Source organism: Orycteropus afer, unplaced genomic scaffold (genome assembly GCF_000298275.1).
Source record: "Orycteropus afer afer isolate SDZICR_OR568_19922 unplaced genomic scaffold, OryAfe1.0 scaffold00043, whole genome shotgun sequence".
Lineage (NCBI taxonomy): Eukaryota > Metazoa > Chordata > Mammalia > Tubulidentata > Orycteropodidae > Orycteropus > Orycteropus afer.
Window position 1 is genome coordinate 7,677,399 of NW_006921630.1, and position 13,609 is coordinate 7,691,007.

General features: G+C 38.1%; 1 protein-coding gene across 1 annotated transcript in view; it reads left to right on the forward strand.

Moving 5' to 3' along the window:
* The window catches only part of XPR1 (xenotropic and polytropic retrovirus receptor 1), a 324,974-nt gene that overhangs the window by 268,377 nt on the left and 42,988 nt on the right, over nt 1–13,609 (forward strand). Inside the window, exons 10-11 of the mRNA XM_007937640.2 lie at nt 6,790–6,961; nt 8,369–8,563. Of these exons, the coding sequence (XP_007935831.1) occupies nt 6,790–6,961; nt 8,369–8,563 (367 nt within the window). The remainder of the gene's footprint in view (nt 1–6,789; nt 6,962–8,368; nt 8,564–13,609) is intronic.

The following is a 13,609-nucleotide window of genomic DNA, read 5'->3' on the forward strand; positions in this document are numbered from 1 at the left end:
GCTTCTCCTTATATACAGGAAGCAGACCACATCCCAAAGGCAGCTACTCAGCTGCTTGTGGTAGATCCCACCATGGAGTTGATTGCCAGTGTCATCATAGGTAATAACTACCATCAGCTGCCCAGCCACTCAACCAGGCCCAGCCAAGTTGATACACAAACATAACTACCACATACTCCTTGGAGAGATCAATCATGGGAGAATAGAAGGACTGTGTATGTACAGGGAGACAGCTCAGGGGCCAGAATTGCGTGAGAGAGGACACAGGGAAGAGGTGGCTACGGGGAGGGGAGCTGTTGCATTGTGGGAAACTGCAGTCAGTGTTGTCATGAGACAGTGTGAACTGCTGTATGGATGAATTTGCTCTGTAAACTTTCACCCAAATCACAATAAAAATTTTTTAAAAAAGTACATACTTAAAAGGCAGACATTGACATTCTTTAGTAGTTAAGCTTAAATATTGTTTGATTTTAAGAAGACTTCCAGGGATATTTTTGGTTTAAGGTCATAATCTATACTCTTACACACTAACATTTGGCAGTTATATCTGTTAGTTATTTTATGTATGTGTGTATTGGATCAAAGCTAGTAGAGATAAAAATTAAGTTTGGAAAGACTGTGATTATTCACAAACCTCCAGAAACTAAGAAATTAAAGGTTTATCTTCTTAGTTATTTATCCTCATTAACTTAAAAGATGATGTTTAGGAAACTGAAAGTTGACATATTCTTTGTGTTAACTTATTAGTGACTTTTTTGTGTATGTGAATTAAAACATCAGATCTCTAGCTTTCATAATACTATGATTCAGTGAATCATTATCGCTTTAATCAAAATCATAAAAGTGGAGAAGTTAAAATGCCTTAGTCCAATAAGAAAGGAAATAGGGACAAGATTGAGAATTCTGACTTAGAAAGGAAATTTGGATCAATCTAAAGTGAATTTGACTATGTGGAGTTGTGGTGGTGGTGGTTGTTGGTAATGCCATCAGCTGCAACTCATAGCGAGCCTATGTACAACAGAACAAAATACTGCCCGGTCCTGTGCCACCCTCACAATCCTTGCTATACCTGAGCCCATGACTATGTAAATATCAGGAAATATAAAAGTGTGATCTATTTATTTTCCCCTCTGGACCTCACCTCTGACAGAGTTACTTAATTTCTTCTCTATAGTTCTAGGGGTATTTTATGTCTATGCTAGCACTTATCACACAGTGATAGAATTATGATATAATTATTTCTTTAAGTATTTATTTCCCCTACTAGACTATGAGTCTTTGAGGTCACTAGTTGCCGTTGATTCCAACTCATAGTGACCCCCTGCATGTCAGAATAGAACTGACTCCATAGAGTTTTCAGTGGCTAATTTTTTAGAAATAGATTGCCAGACCTTTCTTCCATGGTGCCTCTCAGTAGATTGAAACTCCCGACCTTTTAGTTAGTAGATGAGCATGTTAACCAATTGCATCACCCAAGGATGATCTTTGCGAGTAGGGATTATATTTTTATTTATATCTGTAACTCCACAATGCCTGGTGTGTAGGAAATACTTAATAAATTTTTATTAAATTCATGAATGACTATAATTATATTCTTTCCTTTGTTGGTTGCGTTTTACCAACATTTACTATCCCTTCCTTTCTTCCTGTTTTCACTTTTTCCTTTCTGTAAATTATCCCTTCCTTATAATTTCTTTTACTTTTCATGCCACTCCCTTCCTTTATTAATCCCATCCATCCATCTCTTTTTTTTTCTTATTAATTCACTCTCTTCTTCTTCTGCTCTTAGGGACTTTTTTGTATAAGCCAGGCCTTTTGTTTGTTTTTATGGCACAGATGGTCTTTATTGGTGACAGTGGGATGGGAGAGAAGGGGTAGATTGCTTCTGAGGTGGTGTTCAGCATCAGAGTCTTTAAGTCTCAGTCAGCCCTTTGAAAGCTGTTGAAGCCAGATTTTGAGGCTACGTTTGGCACATTTTGAGAGTAGTGGCAGTTTATCCCATGTTGGTTATTAACCCAAGAATAGGCTATCAGTGTTAAAAAAGTCCATATCCAGAGATTGAGGTAGGTTGCCTGATCCTTTGGTATTATAGCTTATACCATCCTCTTGACTCTATCTCTTTGAATCCTGCACCCTAGGATTTCTTTTTTTTTTTACTTGTGATTTGGTTAAATGAATAAACAAAACTGTGTTATACTAACACAGTAAAATAATGTTCAGCTATAACTTGAAGTGAAAAAAGCCAGGCACAAAAGTTCACATTATTTATTTATTTATTTATTTATTTATATTGGGGTTTGGGTGGAAATTTACACAGCAAATTGGTTTTCTGTTTAACAACTCACACATTCATTTTTGTGACATATACTGCAATCCCCATACTGTAACAGCACTCTTTTCCCACTTCCTCCCTGTGCCTACCCCTCCTCTTTCTTCCTCCTTCCCATCCCCTCCCACCTTCCTAGCTCTGTCCCTGGACAAATGCTGTCCTCTTGATTTCATATGCTTGATTTCATATTTCAGAGTGATATTACTTCGTCTTATAGGCCTGTCTATCATTTGGCTGTCAGCTGAATCATGGGGATAAACTTCAGTTCCTAGCTTGGGGGTGTCTAAGAGCCATAACCTCATGATTCTACCAGTCTTCATCAGACCAGTAAGCCTGGTCTTTTTTATGATTTTGAGTTTTTTCCCACATTTTTCCCCACTCTATATAGGACTTCTTATTATGATCCCTTTCAGAGCAGTCAGCAGTGGTAGCCAGGCACCATCTAGTTCTTCTGGACTCAGGATAGTGGAGGTGTGGTAGTGAATTACTTGGTATGGCTTTTCTAGCCATAGTCTTTGTAACTCTCATCAGGTTACAGGGTGGGACCATGCAAATAAAGTGTGTAGAACTCTCATGTGAGGATTGGTTAGTTTTGCTATGCTGCTGGCCTTAAAATGAACTTTCCTAGAAGCAGAGAAGGATTCTCATGCCATCAAGAGAGAACTGGAGGTGAAGTAGAGTGCATTCTTGGACCTGAGATCCGAGCACTGGATCTGCTTGGCTGAGAGATGATCAGCAGAGAGACACTCAGCTAAGAGACAGCAGCAGTGGAACCAAGAGGCAGGAGACAAAGCAACAGACTTTCTGACCTACAGAGTGAAAAAGCTGAGTGCTCTTGGGCAGAAGACTTGTTGGTAGAGTGGGGTGCATGTAGCTGTACCTTCTAAAAGAGCTTGGTAAAACTTGCGTGAGCAGGGCAGAGGCCAAGGGCCAGAGAGGCGTGCCTGAAGGCATAGCAGAGGAGAGACTGTCCTAATTGAAGAACTGTATCCTGAGCATGTTCCTGAACCTGACTTGTAGCCTGTTACTTCCCCCATAAACCCATAGTTGTGAGTATTGTCTATGAATTCTGTGTGTCCTTTACAACAGATTAGTGAACCCAGCAGAGAAGTGGTGAGTGCCAGAAGAGGGACAGTTAGTGAGAAAATTGGTTGGTGATGACATGTCTGGCCTTATAGGGATAAGCGTTAGGCTGTTGATGGTGACTCTGTTTCCCCCTTGTGAAGTTACAGGAGGTTAGAAGATACTGACCCCATGCCCTTTTAACAGGAGCCTGGGGTTTATATGCTCCATTAGTCCTTTGGACTAATTGTCTCCTGTGTCTTTGATTCTCTTCACTCTTCTTTACTCCAGATTGGGAGAACCCAATAGTTGCACCTTAAATGGTCACTCACAAGCTTTTAAGACCCCAATTGCAACTCACTAAAGTAGTTTGTAGAACATTGTCTTTGTGGACTGTGTGATGCTAATTGGTATTAGGTTCCCCCAAGATGATGGTCCTGAGCCTCCACACCTAGCAACTCATTCCCTCTAGGTGTTTGGTTATGACAAAGGTGTTTTCATAACTTTGACCCTGGTATGTTCTACTATATTCATGGATATATTTGCACCATATGTAAATACATAGGTAGAGATAGCCTCTGTCAAACCTACATGTATTCCTGGATATAGTCCTGTTTGCCTTCCTACCCCTGTTCATATTGAATGTCTGTCTATGCATCCACTCATAAATTATTGTTATTACTATTGCAGAATTGGTATGTACTAGTTTTCACCTTTGTTTCCTTTAATTCTTGTGCTCCTCCCTATATCTTCCACTGCCTTGATCATTACTGTCTACTGTCTTTTAGCGATTGTTCCTCCCTTCCCCTCCCACCCCTAGTAACTTTCAAAGAACAGTTCTTTCTTAACTTCTTATGTTAGTGGTCTCATACAATAATTGTACTTTTGTGATTGACTGTTGTCACTCAGTATAATGCCCTCTAGTTTTGTCATATTAGGAGGTGTTTTGCTGATTCATCATTGTTCTCATTGTTTTTTAACATTGCGTAGTATTCCATTATGTTTATGTAACAGTTTATTTATCCATTCAAACCCTAGGATTTCTTAGAAGACTAAATAAACTAGCACCAGAACCCCTTCATACATACCTGACAAATAAAAAAGAGTCTGGTTTATATGAAGTTTATAGTGGCAAATGGTATTCTGTGAATGAATGTAAGAAATGAGTATTAAAATTCAGTCTGGCTTATGCACCACTGACTCAAAATATATCAGCTCTAATAAATAAGGTCTTAACACCTGCCTTGTGTTCCACAGACACTTGGCCCAGCTTCCAAAGCTTGCTGCATCTGTCACATTTGGTTGACAACCAGGGTGGATTCATAATATAGCCATTTACCTCCCTGAAATAATAAAGGAAAATATTGAGAGCCAGAATATAAACCTGTTGAGTCTGGGAGGAGAGAGCCATAGACTCCCATATGAAATATATCTACTAAATAAATACTCAGAAGGAAGGTTGGGCAATATACTTCTGTAGTGATACCACCTCGGAAACCCAAGGAAGGGGTTGCTATGAGTCAGGTCCAACTCGAGGGCACATAACAGCAACAACAAATAAATACTACTAGATGGCAGGTAAACTAGAGATTGAGACATGTTTTCTAAAAACTACTAGTTTGTCAGAAGTTCTTGTTTCAGGAGTCCATTTTCTGCTTTATGAGATAGAATAGGTCTGTCATGTATTGTATTGTGTCTTCCAAAAATATGTGAATTTGTCTAGGCTTTAATGCTCAGTATTATGTAATTATCCTCCATTCTGTGATCTGATGTAATTACCCTGTATGTTGTAAATCCTAACCTCTATGATATAAAAGAGACAAGATAAGAGGTAGTTAATGTTAATTTGGCAGGATGTAATCTACAGCCACTCCTCGGAAGGAAGGTTGGGCAATCCTACTTCCGTAGTGATACTTGCCTCGGAAACCCAAGGAGGGGTCGCTATGAGTCAGGTTTGACTCGATGGCACATAACAACAACAACAATTTACAGGATTAGGTTGTAATTTAAATCAGTCTCTCTTGGGATATAAAAGATTAAACATCAAGCAGAAGTCAGAACAAAGAGCCAGGAGTAGAGCTTGTCTTTTTTATCTGAGGTCCCTATGCTAAGAACTTCCTAGACCCAGGGCAAGATTGATGCCCAGACACATGGAGATTGCCAGGGAACTTTGAGCCCACAGATGTTGAATGAGACAGGAACTTTCCCCCAGGGCCAACAGAAAAAGAAAGCCTTCCCCAGAACTGGTACGTTGAATTCAGACTTACAGCCTCCTAAACTGTGAGTGGATAAATTTTTTGTTAAAGCCATCTGCTTGTATTATTTCTACTGTAGTAGCACTAGATAAGACAAGGTCCAATAAAATAAGGATTAAAGCTTCTTTCATCCCATTTCACATAAAGCTTTTCAAGGCAGTCTGTGTAATTTGAGCCAATTGGTAGTGACTTGCATTAGTGTCTAACCTTTCCTGGTATCTGCAATCCTAGAATTTTCCTTTGTTGAGGTAAACAGGCTTCCACAGATGAGTCAGGATGAGTTTGTTGTAGATCCTGTATAAAATGGATATAAATAGTACCTAGCTTATAGAATTGTTATAATTGAGTTAATGAATATAAAACACTTAGAATAAGACACAACATGGACTGTTGTTGTTATGTGCTGTCGAGTCGGACCCGACTCATAGCGACCCCTCCTTGGGTTTCCAAGGCAGTGTCACTATGGAAGTAGATTGCCCAACCTTCCTTCTGAGGAATGGCTGGTGGGATTGAACTGCCAGCCTTCTGGTTAGCAGTCAAATGCCTTAGGCACTACGCTACCAGAGCTCCTCAACATGGACTAGTGGTCAGTAAATTTAAGGTATCACATCATTGTTTTCATAACAATGTTACGAGGATTAAGTTTTTTTGGCCCAGTTTTAGGATGAACACAGTCATCACCAGGGCATCAGTAAAATGAAAGTAACTGCAGTCAGAGGACTAAGGCATGCTTTAGACTGTGTACTATCCTTCCCTAGCCATCCTTGAGGGCAAAGAAGAACTTTGTATTCAGCTAGCTAAAATGGGAGAAAGTTCCACGAATTATATAAAGCGTTTGGATCTCCAGGAAAAGTCGACCTGGAGTCTAACACTAGACCTGACAGTGTTTCTCCTTTCTGTCACTGCCTCTGCTTTCAACTTCAACTCTGCCCACCTCTCGCCATCCTATTTTTTTTAACTAGCTGTTCCTGCCTCAGCTCATTTCCTTTTACTACTAATCCTCAACCAAGCCACTGTTGCCAGGGTTTCCTATGATTGGTTCATTATCTTCCATTTATCAGCTAAACAATCTTATTACATGGGCAAAAATGAATTTAAAAAATTTAATATGACTTCTTGTTTCTGATTTTTTTTTCTTCCTAGTTTCGAGTATTTACAGCCCCTTTCCATAAGGTAGGCTTTGCTGATTTCTGGCTGGCTGATCAGCTGAACAGCCTGTCAGTGATACTGATGGACCTGGAATATATGATTTGCTTCTACAGTTTTGAGCTCAAATGGGATGAAAGTGGGGGCCTGTTGCCAAATAATTCAGAAGGTAGGAGTAAGAATGTTCACGCTACTAAATTTCCAGTGTAAACCAAGAAATACTGAGAATGGTGACTGAGAAATTTAAGGTTATGATAAAAATGCATCCAATAGTACTGAAAACTTAATTAAATGTGCTTGGCACTCATAGCAGCTTCTTTATCTGATATAATTTGGCTCTTAAATTATGTGTTATGATTTTACCATCCATTTGCCAAGAGATTTACAACTTACACTTAAAGAATCCTCAAACTAAAACTAAGGAAAAAAAGTTCTAGTGCATTGGTAGTTGTATCACAGATGCTTTAGTGCCAATCATTTGCCATCACAATATTGCTTTATAATATTACATAGATGCCAGTGATCAAAAATGCTGACTTTAGACTCACACCAGTGCTTTGAGAAAGTCTTTGTAATTATTTTTTTAATTCTTATTTGGTACCTAGTTTTTCTTCTGGTTCTTTTTCCCACTTTCAGCTTGTGCCAATAGTTAAGGTTATAAAGGAATTTTACTGTAATGATAAAAAATGTAATTTAGACAAATTATTTAACAACTGACTAAAAGAATTAATTCAGTGCTGACACATTTTCATTGATTGCTAGAGGATTATAACTTTATTGTATTATAGATTGATTGATCACACTATTGTTGGTTGATCACACCTTGATACGTTCCTAGAATTCAGAGATTAATTGATTTATCAACTCCATTTTTTCTCATTTAAAAACATGAACTTCATTTCTTCACCAAAAAGCAGACAAGTTGAACAACCTATAGTGAGTATATTATGTATTATAGTGGTTTGGAGTTCATGAAATTTGTGATATTTGTAGGTTTTTCAGATGTTTGAAATTACAGACAGTGGTTAATGCCTTAAGCTGCTACTAAAAGGTTGGCAGTTCAAACCTCTTGGAGCTGCTGCTCTGCAGGAAAAAGATGAGGCAGTCTGCTTCCATAAAGATTTACAGCCTTGGAAACCCTGTGGGGTGGTTCTACTCTGTCCTATAGGGTCGCTGTCAATCAAAATCGACTCAGTGGCATTGGGTTTGGTTTTTGGTTTTCAAATTACAGAGCCAACCTCTGTATCAGTACAGTTTTTTTTTTCCCTTTTGATTATTAGATGCTAATCTTCCAACTTCTGTGTAGTTTTATCACAGAGAAAGTGATTACAGAGCAGATCAGTAATCAAAAACTTGAGAGGGCAACTTTTCCCACTAGTCCCCCCATGCGTCTTCTCCCCTTGCTTATTTATCTACCACTAAAAAATTGAGAATGGTTCTAAAGAAGTAAATGATTCTGAAACCTAGTCTCTTGACTTTTATGGTCTTGCTAGTTTTTATACTGTATGGCTAAATGATATCAACAAGTTACGTTTTTAAATTTTTTTTTTTTTTTTCTTCTTTGAAATCTTCATAGAACCAGAAATTTGCCACAAATATTCGTATGGTGTGCGGGCCATTGTTCAGTGCATTCCTGCTTGGCTTCGCTTCATCCAGTGCCTGCGCCGATACCGAGACACAAAAAGGGCCTTTCCTCATTTAGTTAATGCTGGCAAATACTCCACAACTTTCTTCATGGTGACATTTGCAGCCCTTCACAGCACTCACAAAGGTATTGTATGGTTGTTAAGTGATTTTTTAAAACTAGATTTTCACTTAGGAATCTGTTTCTTACTCTGGTTACCTTTCCATTTCTTACGTATTTTTTTTTTCCCCCATTGATGTTCTAATCCCCTCAGTCATACTTGTTTGCTCCTGAACACAATTTTAGTCTCAGTCCAATAATTACTAACAAGTACCATCAAAAAGAAGCAAAGTTACCCAGAATGGGAAGATCTGTGATAATGTTTGAAATCCTCAATCATATGCTTCATGGGCTCTATCTGGGGGCACCTTGAGTTTTCATTTGCTTTTTTAGATGTCCTTGTTCATTAAGGAGGTTCGGAAATGCTAGGTGAAAAGGATCCCTTCTGGCAATCATGTATATTTTTAATCACTTTCCTTCACCAAGTAGTAGGGATTGTTTCCAGCCCATTTAGCTGCAAATTGAGTTCTCTCATCCTTCTAGTTTCTTATCTCCATGGCAACCTGTTATTACTTGAAATTGCTCTTCTGTTAGGAGGAGAAAAAAGCTTTTAGGTTCTGAGCCACACACAGTCACTCCTTTTGAATTTTTAACCTTTTTCCAAGAAATGTCAATCAGAGCTCTATCTAGCTTCCTTTTACTAAAATGAATTTGTCTGTTTAACATCAGCCCACACTTTAGAAGCTACACTTTTTCATCTGTAGGTGGTAGAGAATTGTTACTAATAGATATTATTAAAGTTATTTTTAAATACTTTGGTGAAAATTTTTCAGTGTTTTTTTTTGGAAGGCCTCTCTGTGGGATAAAGATGAGGCAGTCTGCTTCCATAAAGATTTTCAACTTTGAAAATCTATGAGACAGTTTTACTCTGTCCTGTAGGGTCACTATGAGTAAGAATTGACTCAATGGCAGTGGGTTTTACTCTGTTCCCCTAACTTTCCTGATGAGGAAAACTTCTCTCATTATGGTCTTAAGAGGAGCATAATGCTGTGTGTTTAAATACATATTTGAGCATGTGTCATATAGCCTGAAAGTTACATAAGCATTTTCATTTTTTTTTTAATTCCCTTCACCCAAATCAGTACTTGTCTCTACCTATCTAGCAGTGTTCCCTCTCCTCCCCTTCCACCAATGGTAACCAACAAAGAAAGTTTCCTTCCATATATAAACCTTTCCTTGACTTTTTACAATAATGAACTAATCCGATGTTTGTCCTTCTGTGACTGACTGACTTCACTCAGTATAATGTCCTCCAAGTTCATCCACGTTATGCAGTGTTTTGTAGATTCTACATTATTCTTTAGTGTTGCATACTATTCCATTGTGTGTATGTACCGTAGGTTGGTTATCCATTCTTCTGTTGATGGACACCTAGGTTGTTTCCATCTTTTTGCTATTGTAAATAGTTCTGGGATTAACATGGGTATGCATGTATCTGTCTTGTCCTGACTCTCATTTCTTTAGGATATATATCTAGTAACGGGATTGCTAGATCAAAATGGTCTATCTAATTCCAACTTTTTAAGGAATCGCCATACTGCTTTCCACAGTAGTTTTATCATTTTACAGTATGCAACAGCAATGAATGAGAGTCCCAATCTCTCCACATGCTCACTACCATTTGTTATTTTCCATCTTGTTGAACTTTGTTATTACTGTTGTTTTGATTTGCATCTCTCTAATGGCTAATGATCGTGAGCATTTCTTCATGTGTTTGTTAGCCACCTGAATATCCTCTTTGGTGAAGTGTCTATTCATGTCTTCTGCCCATTTTTAAATTGGATTATCATTTTGTTGTTGAGGTGCTGGAGTTTTCTATAAATTTTAGAGATAAGTCCATTGTCAGATATGTCATTGCCAAATATTTTTTCACAATCTGTAGGTTCTCTTTTTCACTCTTTTGGAGAAATCTTTGGAAGCAAATAAAATTTTAATTTTCAGAAGGTCCTGGTTTATCTTCTGCTGTTTATGCATTTTGGGTAATACTTGACAGTCTACTTACGCTATGAATTAGGGCCCCTAAATTTGCCCCCACTTTTTCCTTGAGAAATTGTATAGTTTTCAGTTTCACATTTAAGTCTTTGATCCATCTGGAGTTAGTTTTTGTGTATGGTGTGAGGCACGGATCTTGTTTCATTTTTCTGCAAATGGATATCCAGTTTTACCAGAACCATTTGTTAAAGAAGACTGTCTCTTCCCCATTTAATGGATTTCAGCCCTTTGTCAAAAATCAGCTGACCATAGGTCAGTGGATCTATTTCTGGGCTCTCAATTCTATTCCACTGGTCTATGTATCCATCATTGTTCCAATACCAGGCTGTTTTGACTACTGTGGTTATATAGTAGGTTTTGAGATCCAGGAATGTGAGACCTCCTACTTTGGTCTTCTTCTTCAATGGTGAAAGGTGACTGCCGTGTAGTCGATTTGACTCATAGCAACCCCTCCTTGGGTTTCTGAGACAGTATCTCTATGGAAGTAGGTTGCCCAATCTTTCTTCCAAGGAGTGACTGGTGGGTCTGAACCTCCAGCCTTCTAGTTAGCAGTCAGATGCCTTAAGACTATGCTACCAGACCTCCTTCAGTAATGGTTTGCTTATCCAAGGTCTCTTTCCTTTCCATTAAATTAATGATTGGTTTTTCCATATCCTTAAAGAATGTTGATGGGATCTGGATTGGGATTGCATTGAATGTTGTATAGATTGCTTTCAGTAGTAAGCCTTTTCATTCTTGAACAGACTATGCCAATAGGACAAACTGACTTGATGGCAGTGGGTTTTGGGGTGAGTATTTTAGAAGGCTTGTTGTTGTTGTTGTTATGTGCCGTTGAGTCAAACCCGACTCATAGCGACCCCTCCTTGGGTTTCCGAGGCAGTATCACTACGGAAGTAGGATTGCCCAACCTTCCTTCTGAGGAGTGGCTGGTGGGTTTGAACCGCCAGCCGTCTGGTTAGCAGGCAAGTGTCTTAGCCACTATGCTACCAGAGCTCCCTTTAGAAGGCTTAGCTAATGCAATAAAACTACTACTTATCTAAAGTGTATCTGAAGCTCATAAAAGATAAATACATTGTTTTAATAACCTTGAAAGTTGGTCCAGCAGAACACACTATAATCTACTTTCACTTTTTACAGTAGATTCTGCAGTTACAATAATATTGGTAAATGTAGCCAATAATTTCACCACCATGTAGGCACTCTTGTTAAATGATATAATTTAACTAAGTGCCTCAGCAAAGGAAACATATCCCTAAAAGCTCCCATAATTTTACCTCTTGCTAAGGAATGCTGTCATTCAGTACAGGCATGCGTTATGATTCAGAAGGCTATCACTAGAGAATTTATAAATCAGTCCACTGATATGGTACAAGTACCCTGTGATTCCTTTTTCTGAATTATCAAGAACTCTGTACTTTTCTTCAATCCTGGGTAAAAAGGAACAGTTCTTTTAGTTGAGTATTTTAGGACGTAATGTATCTTTAATTACACTGATACTATTTAGTAAGAGACTGAATATCTGAATTTCTCAAATCTGCCAACATCCAAACCTGAAAAACCCAAAGCAAGAGAAACACTGGTTTGGATAGTGTTGTTATTAAATATGTCCAGGCAATTGAAATATAAAAGCAATCTGATACTCGCCATGATTTATTATTTTAAAAATTAAGAAATTATGTAATAGAAATTTTGCATCTTTTCCCCATTGAATTTTATTTCAAATTAATGTAGCTTTCTTTTTTTTTTTTTTAATGACTTGTCTGCTACATACATATATAAATTGAAATTCAATTTTTCTTTTATTTCCTGTCACTCTAAGGCTCTAAGACATTAATTTGTTTTTACTTTTCTGGCTTATAGTTATCATTGTGCTTCTTATTACCTATAGTTGATCAAGGCACATTTTAAATGTGTAAGAGATTTTAATAAATAATTATTACACAAACATGCATTAGTGAGATGAATTTGTATTACTTACTGCTATTCTCTTTCTTGATTTTTATGTAAGTAAATTCAGAGAAACTTTGTTAAAAAAGGATATGCGGATGAAAATGGAAGGTATTTTGTTATTGCAGTTCACTCAGTTTTTTTTTAACAACTTCTGAGTTATGTGCTTTCAAAATAAAAAAAAAGTAAAACAGATCTAGACTATGATAGAGAAAAGCTTTATTCAGAAAGAAAAGGAGAAGGAACTATCATAATAGTGAGAGAGAGGTACTGAAGATCTCCCAATGTCTCAAGGAAAAGGTGTTTTTCTTATATAGAATCTGAGAATAAAGCTGAAAATAACCTAGAAATAAGATAAAAAGGGAATGTGATCAGAGAGTAAGTCAGAATATTTCATGCTGAGGTCAGCCTATTCACTAGAAGTAGTCCTTAAAGAAGGGAGTAAAGCACCCCGGGACCAGTGAAGGTGGGTGTCTGTGTGTGTGGAGTGAGCACCAGGGGCAGGCTGCAGTAAGCCACCCCAGAGCAGCAGAAGGGAGGGTGTTTGTGTGGAGTGCCCTGGGGCCAGGCTGGGTAAGTGACCAGGGTGGGGGAGACCAGGAAATGAGCGGAGCAGTTTAGAAAGCTAAGAGGAACAAACTTGTCTGTCAATTGGTGGCTTGAGTATTGCTGTGAGGCTGAAGCCTATGTCACCAGTGTTTCAAATGCCAGCAGGGTTACCCATGGTGACAGGTTTCAGTGGAGTTTCCAGACTAAGACCGGCTCGGAAGAAGAAGAGGCCATCCACTTCTCAAAGAATTGGCCAGTGAAAACCTTATGAATAGCAGTAAAACACTGTTTCATATACTACTGGAAAATTTTATGAATAGCCCTGAAACTTTGTGGAATATAGTGCCAGAAGATGAGCCCATTAAGTCAGAAGGTACTCAAAATACAACTAGAGAAGAGCTGTATCCTTAGAGTAGAGCCAGCCTTAATGATGTGGATAGAGTAAAGCTTTCAGGACTTCCATTTGCTGATGTGGCATGTCTCAAGATGAGAAGAAACCGCTGCAAACATCCATTAATAATTAGAACATGGAATGTATGAATCTAGGAAAATTGGAAGTTGTCAAAAATGAAATGGAACACATAA